This window comes from Sorex araneus, chromosome X (genome assembly GCF_027595985.1).
Source record: "Sorex araneus isolate mSorAra2 chromosome X, mSorAra2.pri, whole genome shotgun sequence".
Taxonomy (NCBI): domain Eukaryota; kingdom Metazoa; phylum Chordata; class Mammalia; order Eulipotyphla; family Soricidae; genus Sorex; species Sorex araneus.
Genome location: NC_073313.1, coordinates 61,131,080 through 61,144,384, shown reverse-complemented (window position 1 = coordinate 61,144,384; position 13,305 = coordinate 61,131,080). Strand labels below are relative to the sequence as shown.

At 51.8% G+C, this 13,305-nt stretch overlaps 1 protein-coding gene across 1 annotated transcript in view; it reads left to right on the top strand.

Moving 5' to 3' along the window:
* Window positions 1-5,808, top strand: part of GPR50 (G protein-coupled receptor 50) — a 46,967-nt gene extending 41,159 nt beyond the window's left edge. The window contains exons 3-4 of the mRNA XM_004606623.2: window positions 741-1,018; window positions 4,286-5,808. Coding sequence (XP_004606680.2) covers window positions 814-1,018; window positions 4,286-5,808 — 1,728 coding nt within the window. The 5' untranslated portion in view covers window positions 741-813. The remainder of the gene's footprint in view (window positions 1-740; window positions 1,019-4,285) is intronic.
* Window positions 5,809-13,305: the final 7,497 nt, after the last annotated feature.

Here is a 13,305-nt window from a genome sequence, read left to right as displayed (position 1 = left end):
CGTCTCAGATCCCGCCTGTTGGGGCATGTTTTTCACGGAGAGCGCAATCCTGGACTGGGATATGTTACCTCTTGCCACTAACGTGAAGGGACCCAAGTGGCTCCTGGCAGGCACCGAGCTGGGGACCGTTCACTAGACTGGGGCTTCAATTCGGGCTGGGCACTGCTGCAGATGTTTCCTGCTCTCCTTGGGGAGCACAAAGCTTGGAACAGACACCTTGGGGGGAGAAGGGATGAACTTTTTAAGGACACCCCCAGGAAAAAAGGAATAAAGTGTCAGGGGCCGAGCTGCCCATCAAATGATGCTTCTAGTGGTTTCAGACTGGTGTGGGTGGACACTGAACCCCCAAGAAGCACTGCACGCCTTTCCTCTGCTTCTCTGAGTTCTACAGTGCTTTGCCAAGGCGCTTGCCTAGAAGGAGCGAGCAGAGTTGCCGGCTGGAAGCTGATGCGCCAGAGCCGGTGAAGGGAGGGGGGATGTGGACTCAGAGTAGGCGTCAGAACTTGGAGTACCTGAAGGTGGGGGCTCGGGGAGGCACATACGTGGTAGTGGAAGCCATATGACACTTTTCTGGCTGTTGATTTGTCCAGGATGGGTTGCCCATCGAGGTGGGGGTGAGTGTTAGGAGACCTTTGATTGGTCGGGGGGCCGGGTTTAGGGCGTGGCAAGCCCCTTTCCTCGGCTTTAAAAGCTCACCGGAAAGGGGCGGGAATCTGTCATTTGCTCTCTGGCTCTCGTAGGGGAAGCCACGCTTTTCTGCAGCTCCCGGTGGCAGAGCAGGTGTTCGCTGTCTTGGCCAGCTGGGGGATCCTAATGGACTCCGGGCGCACGATGGCGCCTACCATGGCTGTGCCTACCCCGTTTGGGTGTATTGGCTGCCAACTGCCTATGCCGAACTACCCTCCGGCCGTCATCGTCTTAATGTACTGCGTGATGGTGGTGACCGTTGTTGCCGACCTGACGGGCAATTCCATGGTCATCTGGGCCGTGTCCAGGAACAAGAAGCTCCAAAATTCTGGTAAGCCGCCCTTCCCTTCCCTTCCCTGGCGGAGAGCCTCTCGCCGGCCCCGGGGTGGGCGCCCCAAGCCGGGAAGTACCCTCTGCTTCACTGTCCTCACCCTCAAATCCCCGCACGCTCCCGGGAGGGGAGGTCTGGTGGCTGCCCGTCTATGTAGAACCCCTCGAGGCTGCGGGAGTGCAGGGCATCGGCTCCCGGCTCCCAGCGCCGAGCCCAGGTGCCTGCGGGGCGCGGCGGAGCGCCTGGACGCGGACCGGACGCCGAGGGAGCCGGCGCGGGAGCGGAGACGGCGGCCAGCACCGCGGACAGCACGCGCATCCCGACGCTGGTGAGGTGGCGGCTCCTGGCCACGGCGGCCGGGGACCTGGACCGGGAAAGTTAAGTTTGCTCCGGCAGGCGCTGCGCTGCAGCCGCGCCCCGGCCCCTGGCCTCGGTTCTCCGCGCCCAGTGCCCCCGGCGTCTCCCGGAGCCCCCCGCGGCTCCCGGCGGAGCGCAGACCCCCGTGCCGAGTGCGAGCGGGGTGGTCTGAGCTCGGCCGTCGCGGGGCGCAGGGCACCTGCAGGCGAGCGGCGGCGGCGAAGGCGGCGGCGGCGGCGGCGGCGGCGGCGACCGCGAAACCCAAAGTCCGTAAGCCGGGACTCGGGGTGCGCGGGGCCGCGACAGCGGGGAGACCGGCCGGGCTTCTCGCAGGGGGGCTGCGCGGAGGGGCGCGGGGACACCGCAAGGGCCGGGCGGGCCGGCGGGAGAAACGCCCCGGCCGCAGCCGCGGAAGCCGGGGAGCGGGGTCGGCGACCCGCGCGGGGTTTCGGGGGGCCTCTTTGCGGGCTGGCAGCGAGAGAAGGGGGTGACGGGGAACGGGGTTACAGCGCAGGCGACTGGAGAGGTCTCCGCAGCTTGCGCGGAGCTTTGGGGGACGGCAGACGGCTCACAGCCGCGCACCCCCTTTCGCAGGCTGGCCAGACAGCGCTCTGGAGGGAAGAGAAGGGGGTGCTAGGGGAGGGGGTCGGCAGCGCAGGTGACCGAAGGGGTCTCCGAGACTTGCGCGGGGCTTTGGGAAGCGGCGGGCCAAGCACAGCCGCGGACCCCGCTTTGCGGGCTGGCCAGAGAGCGCCCTGGCAGCGATGTAGGGGAGCGGGTCGCAGCACAGAGGATAGGGGTCTCCGCGACTTGCGCGGGGTTTTGTGGGCAGCCGCACACCCCCATTTGCAGGATGGCTAGAGAGCGCTCTGGCGGGGAGAGAGGGGGGTCTTAGCAGAGGGGATCGCAGCGCAGGAGAATGTAGGGGTGTTCGTGACTTGCGGGGGGCTTCGGGAAGCGGCACACTGAGCACAGCCGCGCACCCCCATTTGCAGGCTAGCCAGAGCGCTCTGGCGGGAAAAGAAGAGGGTGTTTGGGGAGGGGGTCGCAGCGCAGGCTACGGGAGGGGAAGCGGCGGACCTGGGGCAGAGCCACGGACCCTCATTTGCAGGCTGGCCAGGGAGCGCTCTGGAGGGGAGACGAGGGGATGCTAGGGGAGGGGTCGCAGCGCAGGCGAATATGGGTGTCTCCGTGACTTTCGCGGGGCTTTGGGGGGATCTGTCTTTCCAGTCTGGCCAGGAGAGCGCGCAGCTGGGGGAGGATAGGGGGGCTTCCGGTCCCTTATTCCGAACTGGGTCCCGGGAGGTGGAGATGGCGCGCGGGAAGGCGGCTCCGGGCGGGGATGGAGAGGTGCGCGGAGCGGGAGCGGGAGCCTCAGGTCTCCGGACGAGCTGCAGTGCAGTTTCCTGGGCTCCGCTAGGCTCCAGCGGGGCCTCGCAGACGCCACGAAAGTTTGAAAACTCACGGACGAGCATGTATTTATGAAAAGTTTCCTTCTCAACACCGGTGGTGTGTCTGGTTTCTCCCCGGGCTTGGGGAGGTGCTCCCGGGGGTCAGGCACACGTTAACCACCATCTTCTCCTCTGCACTGGTGGCAAAGGTGCCACGCCTCGCAGCCCCGTCGCCACCTGCAAACCCCACCGCTTGCTCTTCCTTCCCTTCTTCTCTGCCCACGTCTCTTCACTACTCTTTCCTCCTGAATCCGAATAAAGGTGTTTTTCGTGGTGGTCGTATGTGTTTTGCTAAAGCTCTGACTTCACTTTTACTGCCCTTTCCTTCTCCACATTCATGACTAGGAGGATGACCCCTAGGGTGGGAGCAGCGCAGGCGGTAGGAGGAGGCAGAGGGAGCTGTCCCTAGCTTTTTACAGATGCTCTGGCTTTCTCCCAGTCCACAGCGAAGTAGAATATTTTGACAGAGCAGTGCTAAGTAGAATATTTTGACAAAGCACTGCTAATTAGCCACTTAGCGTTCTCAGAACACAGCCCCGCTCCTGTGTGTGACCTCTTCCCTTCTGTTTTCTTCCTTGAGAAAGATCTTCTGGGTAGATTCCTACAGCTATCTGCCTGGAGGGAGAGATGACAGGCCCCCTTCACTGCCCAGCGCAGCCCACCAGCCCCTGGAAAGTTCGGTGACACGGCACTTGGGCGCACCCTGGCTGCGATGTTCCCCCCTCAGCTCTCTGTCTCTTGGGTCTCAGACTAAATTTTACAAGACCTTCCCCCCACACCTAGATCTCATCGCTTTCCACTCCTCGGTTGCCTAGGAAATGGTGGATGACTATAATTCCTGACCTTGCAAGGGCTGAAATACTGCCCCGATTCCCGGGAGAGAGGCTGACAGCAGCGAGCCACAAGCTTTCGCTGGCTTTTCTATCCTGGCCAGGCTAGTGTGGGCAAAGGAGCGTGGTCATTATTATTTTTTGGAGAGAGGGGTCTGGTCTTAGGTTTCCTGTTATTTCTCCCAGCTCCCACCCCCTATCCCTGCTCCTTAGGATCAAGCTCTGTCTTTTTTTTTTTTTTGCTTCTGTTTCTTTGAGAGAGTAAGGAAAGACAAAGTGGGGGCAGGAATTTGTCCAAGCAGTTCCACTTCTTTTCCAAAGCAGAGAACAGGTAGTTTGAAGAAGGGGCGGGGGGGGGGGGAATAAGGTGACAAATGAAAGGTGCTGGCTGCAAAGCAGCTCCTGCACCGGCCTCACCTGGGAAGTACTTGTCACTAAAAGTCCAAACACAAAAGGTAGTTCTGTAACCTGACTCCACAGAAAGGGCTGACCAGACTCCAGCTCACCAGTCCACCCCCTTCCATGTTCACCTCTCAGTAACTGCATAACCCTTTCTTTTTCCTCTCTCTCTCTCTCTCTCTCTCTCTCTCTCTCTCTCTCCCCCACTTTCCCCCCACTCTGTTTTGCAGCAAACATCTTCGTCGTTAGCCTCTCAGTGGCTGATATGCTGGTGGCCATTTACCCTTACCCGTTGATGCTGCATGCCATGACCGTCGGGGACTGGAATCTGAGCCAGTTCCAGTGCCAGCTGATGGGGTTCATCACCGGGCTGAGTGTGGTGGGCTCTGTCTTTAACATCCTGGGGATCGCCATCAACCGCTACTGCTACATCTGCCAGAGTCTCCAGTATGAGAGGATCTTCAGCAAGCGCAACACCGTCATCTTCCTGATCATCACCTGGGTCGTGGCCGTCCTCGCCATCCTGCCCAACATGTACATCGGCACCATCTACTATGACCCCCGCACCTACACCTGCCTCTTCAACTATTTGCACAACACTGCCTTCTCGCTGACCATCGTCTTCATGCACTTCATCCTCCCTCTGTCCATCGTGGGGTGCTGCTACGCGAAGATCTGGAACAGAGTGATGACGGCCCATCAAAACCCTGGACAGAATCCTGATGACCAGTTTGCTGAGACTCGCAATTTTGTAACCATGTTTGTGATTTTCATTCTTTTTGTAGCGTGCTGGGGCCCCGTCAATTTCCTCACCATCTTGGCGGCTCTGCTTCCAAAGGATTCGGCAAACAAGATCCCCCACTGGCTTTATCTCGCACTATACTTCCTAGCCTACTTCAACAGCTGCCTCAATGCTGTGGTCTTCGGGATCCTCAATGAGAGCTTCCGACAAGAGTACTGGGCCTTCTTCTACTTCATTCGCCACCCCATCCTGTCCTTCTCGGGCCTCATCACTTATCTCCGTGAGAGGTGGGAGGCCCGTGCCCTGACCCGTGCCCGTGTCCGTGCCCGCGACCGTGCCCGCGCCCGTGCCCGTGCCCTTGCCCGTGAACAAGAGCGTAGCCGTGTCTCTCCTGCTGTGGAGGAAATACCACTGAGAGTCCGGAATGTGCCCCTACCTGGTGACATTGCATCTGGCCTAGCTGAGGGTAGCCCTGTCCACTCTGAGCCAGACTCGCCGCCATCCCAGCCTGCCTCTGTCCTCCGTAAGTCTGTCTCTGGCCATCCCAAGTCTGTCTCTGTTCACCCTAAACCCACCCCGGTTTATACCAAGGCCACCTCCGTCCACTTCAGGGGTGACTCTGTCCGTTTTAAGTCTGCCTCCAGCCACCCCAAGATTGTCACTGGCCGCCAGGTTCCTGCCGGCAGTCAGTCCAGGGTCGCCTTCACCTCTGCCGCTGCCCGCAGGAAGTCCACCGCCAGGATTCACATCAAACCTGCTGCCAGGGAGCAGGAGCCCCCCACCTTCGGCTATCGGAGCCCTTCTACCCTCAGATGTGCCCCTGCCCGCACCGGACGCCTGGGGTATGATGTCCCTAAGCTCCCTGAGCCGGCCTGCAGCCCGAGGCCCAAATCCCCCAGGCGTCCTGTGGCCTTTACTATCCCCACTGTGGTCATCTCGTCTGCCAGTGACCCTGAGGGGACGGTAGTTCTTGATATGGAAAAAGTTACTGAGGAGGAAGTAGCTGTGTGAAAACGCTCTGAGGGGTGGCAGTGACCTGCCTTCTGCTTTGTAATCTGAAATAAGGCACCTTTCCGCATCCCCACACAGGTAAATAACTGACCCTTAGACCTGGTGTTAACTCTATGCAGACTCCAGGCCTCCACCTCCTTTACATCACTACATCACATAGTTCCACAGAGTGTGCAGACAACCAACTCCCCTTCTGTTTGACAGTTGTTATCTTGAGCCTCTTTATTCGCCTGTGGTTGACAGTGATCCTAAACCTGTTGTTGGACTTTCAATTCCCCCCCCACTCCTCTCCTCCCAGTTCTCCTTTCTTCTCCCTAGGGGTGGGGAGGACCTCGCTATAGTGAAGGCTCCTGTCAAGTGCTTGTTCCTGCAGTGCTTCTGTAACTGTGTGTTTCTCTGTTGTACTTTTTAAGGGCAGTCTGAAAGGCAGTTGTGATTGAACATTTGTACTTGGAAACACATTCTCTTCTCAATTTCAGCGACAAAATAGGACCCATATGTGAAGAAAGCAAATTGGTCAGCTTGAATTAAAATAAAGTTGTATGCCTCTCAGATCGGCAAAAGGGGAGATATGGACACACGGTATTGTTTTTATTTTTTGAAATTTCAGACGCAGGTGCTGCTTTCTTAGAGTCAACCCTGATTGCACGTGGTGACATGGATTCACTTTATTAGCAGCAACCTACATTGGAAAGAATTTGCCAGACTTTAATTTAGTTACAGAGAAGCAAATTCAATCACCAAGAGAATTCCTTCTTCTAAAATCCACACTTTTGGTTCCCAGGATCAATTCTAGTGATACCACTAATAATACAGTACATACCCTCTCTTTATCTCAGAAATGAAAAAAAATATGGCCATATCTTTGCACCAAATCAATTTTATTATTTAAAAGCGGATTCCAGATGATGACTGGCCACCAGAAAAAAAAGGCCTTGTACTGCCAGAGTTAGGGTTGCTCTAAACGTCTTTCCTGCTTCTCTGTGCCTCTCAGCTCAGAAGGCAGGTTGGGGGGTGGGGAGAGATGCACCATCCAGCCACACACCATTGGTTAAGGCTCAGTTAAGTCACAGACATCTTGTGTCAGCAGAACTTGACAGCCCTGGAAATAAATTATGTTTCTCAAGAAGTTACAAAAACATTGTTTAAGAAAAACCTCAGTTTTTGATTCAAATTGACACTTGCAACAAAGTTTACTGTACAAAAGTTTGGAAAGATGACTGGAAATGTATTATACTGCCTTAATTTTATTCTGTATTTGCTGTAATAGTAAAAAATGCTTTTCTGGCTTTGATGTGTGATAAATTTTCTTCCTCCGCCAGAAGTGCTGGTGTGGGGGTTGTGGGAGGGCAAAAAAATGTTGGTGTGGGGGGGTCAGAAGACTTAGGGGCCACTTCCCTCTCTGTGATGGAGTTGGGGCTGGGGTGGGAAGGGTTCCTGAATAAAATGAGTTCTTCTGCTTGCCTTGGCCTGGCGGAAAATGACTCTGACCAGAGCCAAGAGGGAGTTGTGGGAGGTGAGAAGCATGGTCAGGGGGCCGATGTGCAAGACCCCTGGCCTCAGAAGACAGTCTCCAAACCCCAGGAAGATGCCTCTGATAAAGCAGCCCCTGGCGTATAAAAGTGGGCTCAAGCTACATGGCAGGGTACCAATTTTTTTAGGAAATCCATACAGGAAACACATCACACATACACAGCCAAACCAAAAGGTGTCTTTTGGGGGAGTGCGTTCAGGTAAAGCCAGAGCAGGAGCTTAAACTGAGGTCATTGGAACTTTAAAAACATTTTTTGAATCACAGTGATATACACAATTATAAAATTCTTCATTATTGGTTCTCAGTCATACAATGCTCCCAATCCCCGTCTCTTCACCTGTGTACATTTCTCACCACCAATGACCCTTCCCCACCTCCTGCCTCTGGCAGGCACTTTCTCTCTCTCTTTGGGCCTTATGGTTTACAATACAGATAATGAAACATTATCAGGTATGTCCCTTTATTTACTTTCAATACTCTGTTGCTGTCTGAAATTATCCTTTCCAACTATAATTATCATACTATATTGACTTGATTGTCATACTAGTCCATTCTCTATCCTAACTTCCCTTTGCCCCCAGACACTTATGGCTAGCTTCCAACCATTGACAAGACTTCCTGCCCCTGTTTTATCTGGCCTTGGATATTAATCTCATACTATTTTTTATATCCCACATATGAATGCAGTTATTCTATATCGGTCCCTCTCCTTCTGACTCATTTTACTCAGCATGATACTTTTCATGTCCATCTATGTATAAGCAAATTTCATGACTTCATTTTTCTAACAACTGCATAGTGTAGACGTACTATAGATTTTTTATCCAGCCTCTGTTCTCAGGCACACAGGTTGTTTCCAGATTCTGGCTAGTGTGAATAGTGCTGCAATGAACATAGAAGTGCAGATGGCATTTCTGCTGTGTGTTTTTGGGTCCCTAGTGTATATTCCCAGAAATGGTATTGCTGGGTCAAATGGGAGCTCCATTTCTAGTTTTCTGAGGAATTCCCATGTTGTTTTTCAAAATGGCTGGACCAGATGGCATTCCCACCAACAATGAATGAGAGTCCCTTTCTGCCTGCATTCGCACCAGCACCGGTTGCTCTTTTGGATGTTCATTGGAACATCTTATGTACAAATCACAGAGGTTGAGGCCCAGCAGAATGACATACAGACTTCAGGCCCAGTCCTTGTAAAAACCTGCCAAGCATTCCCGGACAACCAGAAAGGATGCTTTCTCAGGGGCTGGCAAAATGCTCTGCAGTCATCCTTGTGTCGTGTCGTGCTGTTTGTTTCCTTTCTCTGTAACCCACCCAAGATGGTCCTCTTGGGTCCAGTGCAAGTGTTCACTCCAACGGTCCCGTGCCTGAACCCCTATGTCCCAAATCACAATTCTCCCGGGACACCGAAGGGGCAAGGATCTGAGAAGAGATGAGAAAGATGAGAACAATTGGTGTTTACTTTTGCGATTTTCCCCCACACATTGCTCTCAAGTGCCTGAAGCCACAGTGCTAATATGCAGAGTCTCATAGTCTCGAAATAATGGCTGTTTCCACACACCCACAATTTGGCTTCACCAATCCTGCCCTGATCTCTGACCCCTAAACTCGCATTGGACAATAAGCAGCCACAAAGCCCACTGCCTTTTCAGCTTATACACAACCAAGACCCTTTCTACACTCCCCTTTCCCTATGGCCCCCTTGACACTCCCAGTCCTGAAGCACCAGATCTCATCAACAAAATTTACTAGCTCTGAGCAATGATCATGGCCAGATGCAGAATAAATGCCTAGAGATTCAAGGTGCTTTGTAATTATCCCCAGAAAAAACCAAGGATGCTGTTTTTAGGTCAGTGAAAACATTATGCCACCTTTGCCAACATCTCCAAAAAGAAACAGCCTCTGGGAAAGTGTAAGTATTCATAACCAAGGAATAAAATTATGCGACTTTGAAATCCTCCTAGTTTCTACTTTATCTTCTCTTTTCATGGAAATATGATGTACTATGTAATAGGACATACTGACATACGTACTTGGAGATGAGCCCGTGCCAAATATTTTAGATATGTGTTTGCCCTCTTCTCAAGATCTAGGGAATGCTCTTCTGCCTCGTGCTTGTTAGTAACCCAACCGAAGGTTGCCACACTCCTCACTCTAATAACCATTCTGGACCCACATAGAAATGGAAACATACTGGGGCTGGAGCGATAGTACAGCGGGTAGGGCATTTGCCTTGCATGCAGCCAACCCAGGTTCGATTTCCAGCATCCTATATGGTCCCCTGAGCACCGCCAGGAGTATTCCTGAGCACAGAGCCAGGAGTAACCCCGTACATCACTGGGTGTGACCCAAAAAGCAAAAAAAAAAGAAAAAAATGAAAACATACTATATTGATTATTACTGTATTCTATATTGATTATTACTGTATTATTACAATACATATTGTATTATAACGTATTCATTTTATTTTGTTGTTGTTTTGATTTGACTTCACACAAATGATCAAATGATCAAATGCTCAAATATTCAAGGTAACTTCAGGAACTCAACCAATTCATTGCCTGGGGCCCATTAAAAATTAAGATAACATTAAATCTCATGGTGAAATTTCATCACTTGTATCACTTGTAGTCCCGTTGATCTTCAATTTGTTCGAGCGGGCGCCAGTAACGTCTCCATTTGTCCCTGTCACGTGCTAGTGCAGCCCAATGATATCTGCTTGCTCCAGGAACAGGAAGAGCCTCAAATCGTTCATTCAGGGATTTGACGAAGAAATCTGACCATCTAGTTGATGGGCGGCCACGAGGTCTGACGTCCCATGGAATCCAGTTGGTAATAGCTCTAGTCCAGTGGTTGTCTCTGAATCGCATTACATGACCGGCCCATCTGATTTTTGAGGCCTTGGCAAACAAGATAGCATCCCTGATTTTTGACCGTCGACGGAGGTCAGAACAGAGAAACCACGGCTGCAGCATCGCCGCCTGCCCTGGCTAGGCCGAGTCGCAGTGTCATCAGACATAGAGCCAGGGCAGCAGTGTGCGTAGTGGCTCATCCATTGTGGGGTGCTGTCAGCCAACCACCAGGTGACCTGAAAGCAGCGCAGGTGTTCGACCTGGCACAGACCCTCTGTGATAGGGTCCTGCTCTATCAGCTGCTCAACAACCTCTGGGCACACTCCATCAATCTCATCAAGGAGATCAACCTGAGGCTGCAGATATCTCGGGTGCTGCCCAAAGATGGAGGTAGGTGTGTGTTTGTCAGTTTGAAGCTCCTTACAACATGCTAGTCAACCAAAAGCATACATTCGGTAGACTAGGAAGACATGTAAAAGAGATTTGAGGCCTCCCCAAAAGCCTCCATCCCTCTTGGAGAGCCCGGCAAGCTACTGAGAGTATCCTGCCCACATGGCAGAGCGTGGCAAGCTACCCGTGGCATACTCAATATGCTAAAAACAGTAACAATGACAGTCCTCATTCCCCTGATCCTGAAAGAACTCCCAATACGTCACCGGGCTACACTAGCACATGACAGGGATGAATGGAGATGTTACTGGCGCCCGCTCAAGCAAATTGATGAACAACGGGGTGACAGTGGCAGTGACAGTGACAGACAAGGTTCAGTTCTTCATTGCTCCAATGAATTACAGTGGATGATTTGTTATAAATTAGTCGACAAAATTATCTTCTATTTAATATCTATATTTTTTCTATGAACCTTTCTTTTTGGAATGTCTACTCTGTTCTATTATTCTATTTGTACAACTTTGCACCAAAACCACATTATTTTCTTGTCATTTGTCTAGAATTTTTAAAAAATTATGGGACGGAACCTGGGAAGATCGGTGGATAGACGTTGACACCTGTGGTGGGATCAGTGCTGTAATATTGTATGTCTAAAACTCAACTATGACAAGAACTGAGTGTTGAAAGTAGGCAAAGGGATATACATGGTAACCGTTCAGCATCTGTATTGCAAACTCTAATGTTTAAATGAGAGAGAAAGAGAAAGAGAGAAGAGAGGTGCCTGCCATAGAGACAGGTGGGGGTGGGGAGTGACTTGGAGGGATGGGAAGGAAACTAGGGACACTGGTGTTGGAAAATTACACTGGGTGGAGGGATGGAACATTGTATGACTGAAACCCAATCATGAACAGTTATACTCTATTTCATGGTAATTCAATAAAAAGCTCAACTATGAACAACTTTGTAAATCATGATGTTTTAATAAAATTTCATCTTCATCATCATCATCATCATCATCATCATCATCATCATCATCATCATCATCATCATCATCATCCCATTCATGGTCAATTTTCTCAAGCGGTCTCAGTAACTTCTCCATTCATCCTAGCCCTGAGATGTTAGAAGCCTCTCTTTACTCGTCCTTTCCAATGGTGCCACATTGGAGGCTCTTTCAGGGTCAGGGGAATGAGACCCATCATTGTTACTGATTTTGGCATATGAATAGACCACGGGGAGCTTGCCAGGCTCTCCCATGTGGGCAGGAAACTCTTGGTAGCTTGCCAGGTTCTCCCAGAGGGAGAACTAGGCTATAAGATTTCCAGGAGCTTGGTTTTACAGTCTCTGGATGTTGGCCGTTGGTGGGATTACACGGTGCCAGGGGAAGTCCCTCTGTGTGACCGCCTAGCATATGGAAAAAGAGGGATCTGGGTGGAAGAGGCCCAGTCCCGATCTGAGCAGGATTAGAGATCTTGGCCCCAAGTTCCACACACCTGGGTTCCTCTGCCGGTTCCTTTATGTGTGAGGCTTCTCTGATCGTGTGGAGAGGGGCCTTGAGCATGGCTGTGGCTGGGCTCTGGAGGTCTTAGGCTGCGGGGGGCTCTGCTCAGAGTGAGGAGGAAAACTGAAACACATTGCCTCCAAGAGTCCGCGGTGAAGACAGCCGGGCGCTGTCTTAAAGTTTAAAATTTTTTTTTTTTTTGGTTTTTGGGTCACACCTGGCGATGCACAGGGGTTACTCCTGGCTCTGCACTCAGGAATTACTCCTGGCGGTGCTCAGGGGACCATATGGGATGCTGGGATTCGAACCCGGGTCGGCCGCGTGCAAGGCAAACGCCCTACCCGCTATGCTATCACTCCAGCCCCTAAAGTTTAAAATTTTAATTCAATTTTTGTTTTTGTTTTTTGTTTTTTGTGTCACACCTGGCGATGCACAGAGGTTACTCCTGGCTCAGCACTCAGGAATTACTCCTGGTGAAGCTCAGGGGACCATATAGGATGCTGGGATTTGAACCTGGTTTGGCTGCGTGCAAGGCAAACATCCTATCTGCTGTGCTATTGCTCCAGCTCCTTAATTAATTTTTTTTTTTGCTTTTTGGGTCACACCCGGCGATGCACAGGGGTTACTCCTGGCTCTGCACTCAGGAATTAGCCCTGGCTGTGCTCAGGGGACCATATGGGATGCTGGGATTTGAACCCGGGTCAACCACGTGCAAGGCAAACGCCCTACCCGCTGTGCTATCTCTCCAGCCCCTTAATTAAATTTTTAAACTGAGATTTTGTGGTTTACAGTGCTATTAACGGTTTCGCATGCATATTATTTTTAACTTTAACTGTTTTCATTGGACTTAAATTTGTATATGATATGCACAAATACTACACGTAAAGATAGATTTTAATTATATATGTTATATACCTCCCGGAAGAGAGTGACGCAGAATCTCCTGTCCCTGTGCCTGGCTTTCTTTACTGGGGCCCCTCGGAGGGGGGAGGGTTGAGTTTTTCTACCCTCCCTGAGCAGAGCCCCGGTAGCCAAAGACCTCCAGAACCCAGCCACAGCCATATTCAAGACCACTCCACATGCTTGGACGAGCCTCACACATGAAGGTACTGGCAGAGGAACCCAGGTGTGCAAGACCCGTGGCTGAGATCTCCAATTCTTCTTGGATTGGGACTGGGCTTCCTCTGCCCAGAACCCCTTTTACCAGTAGCTAGGCAGTAACA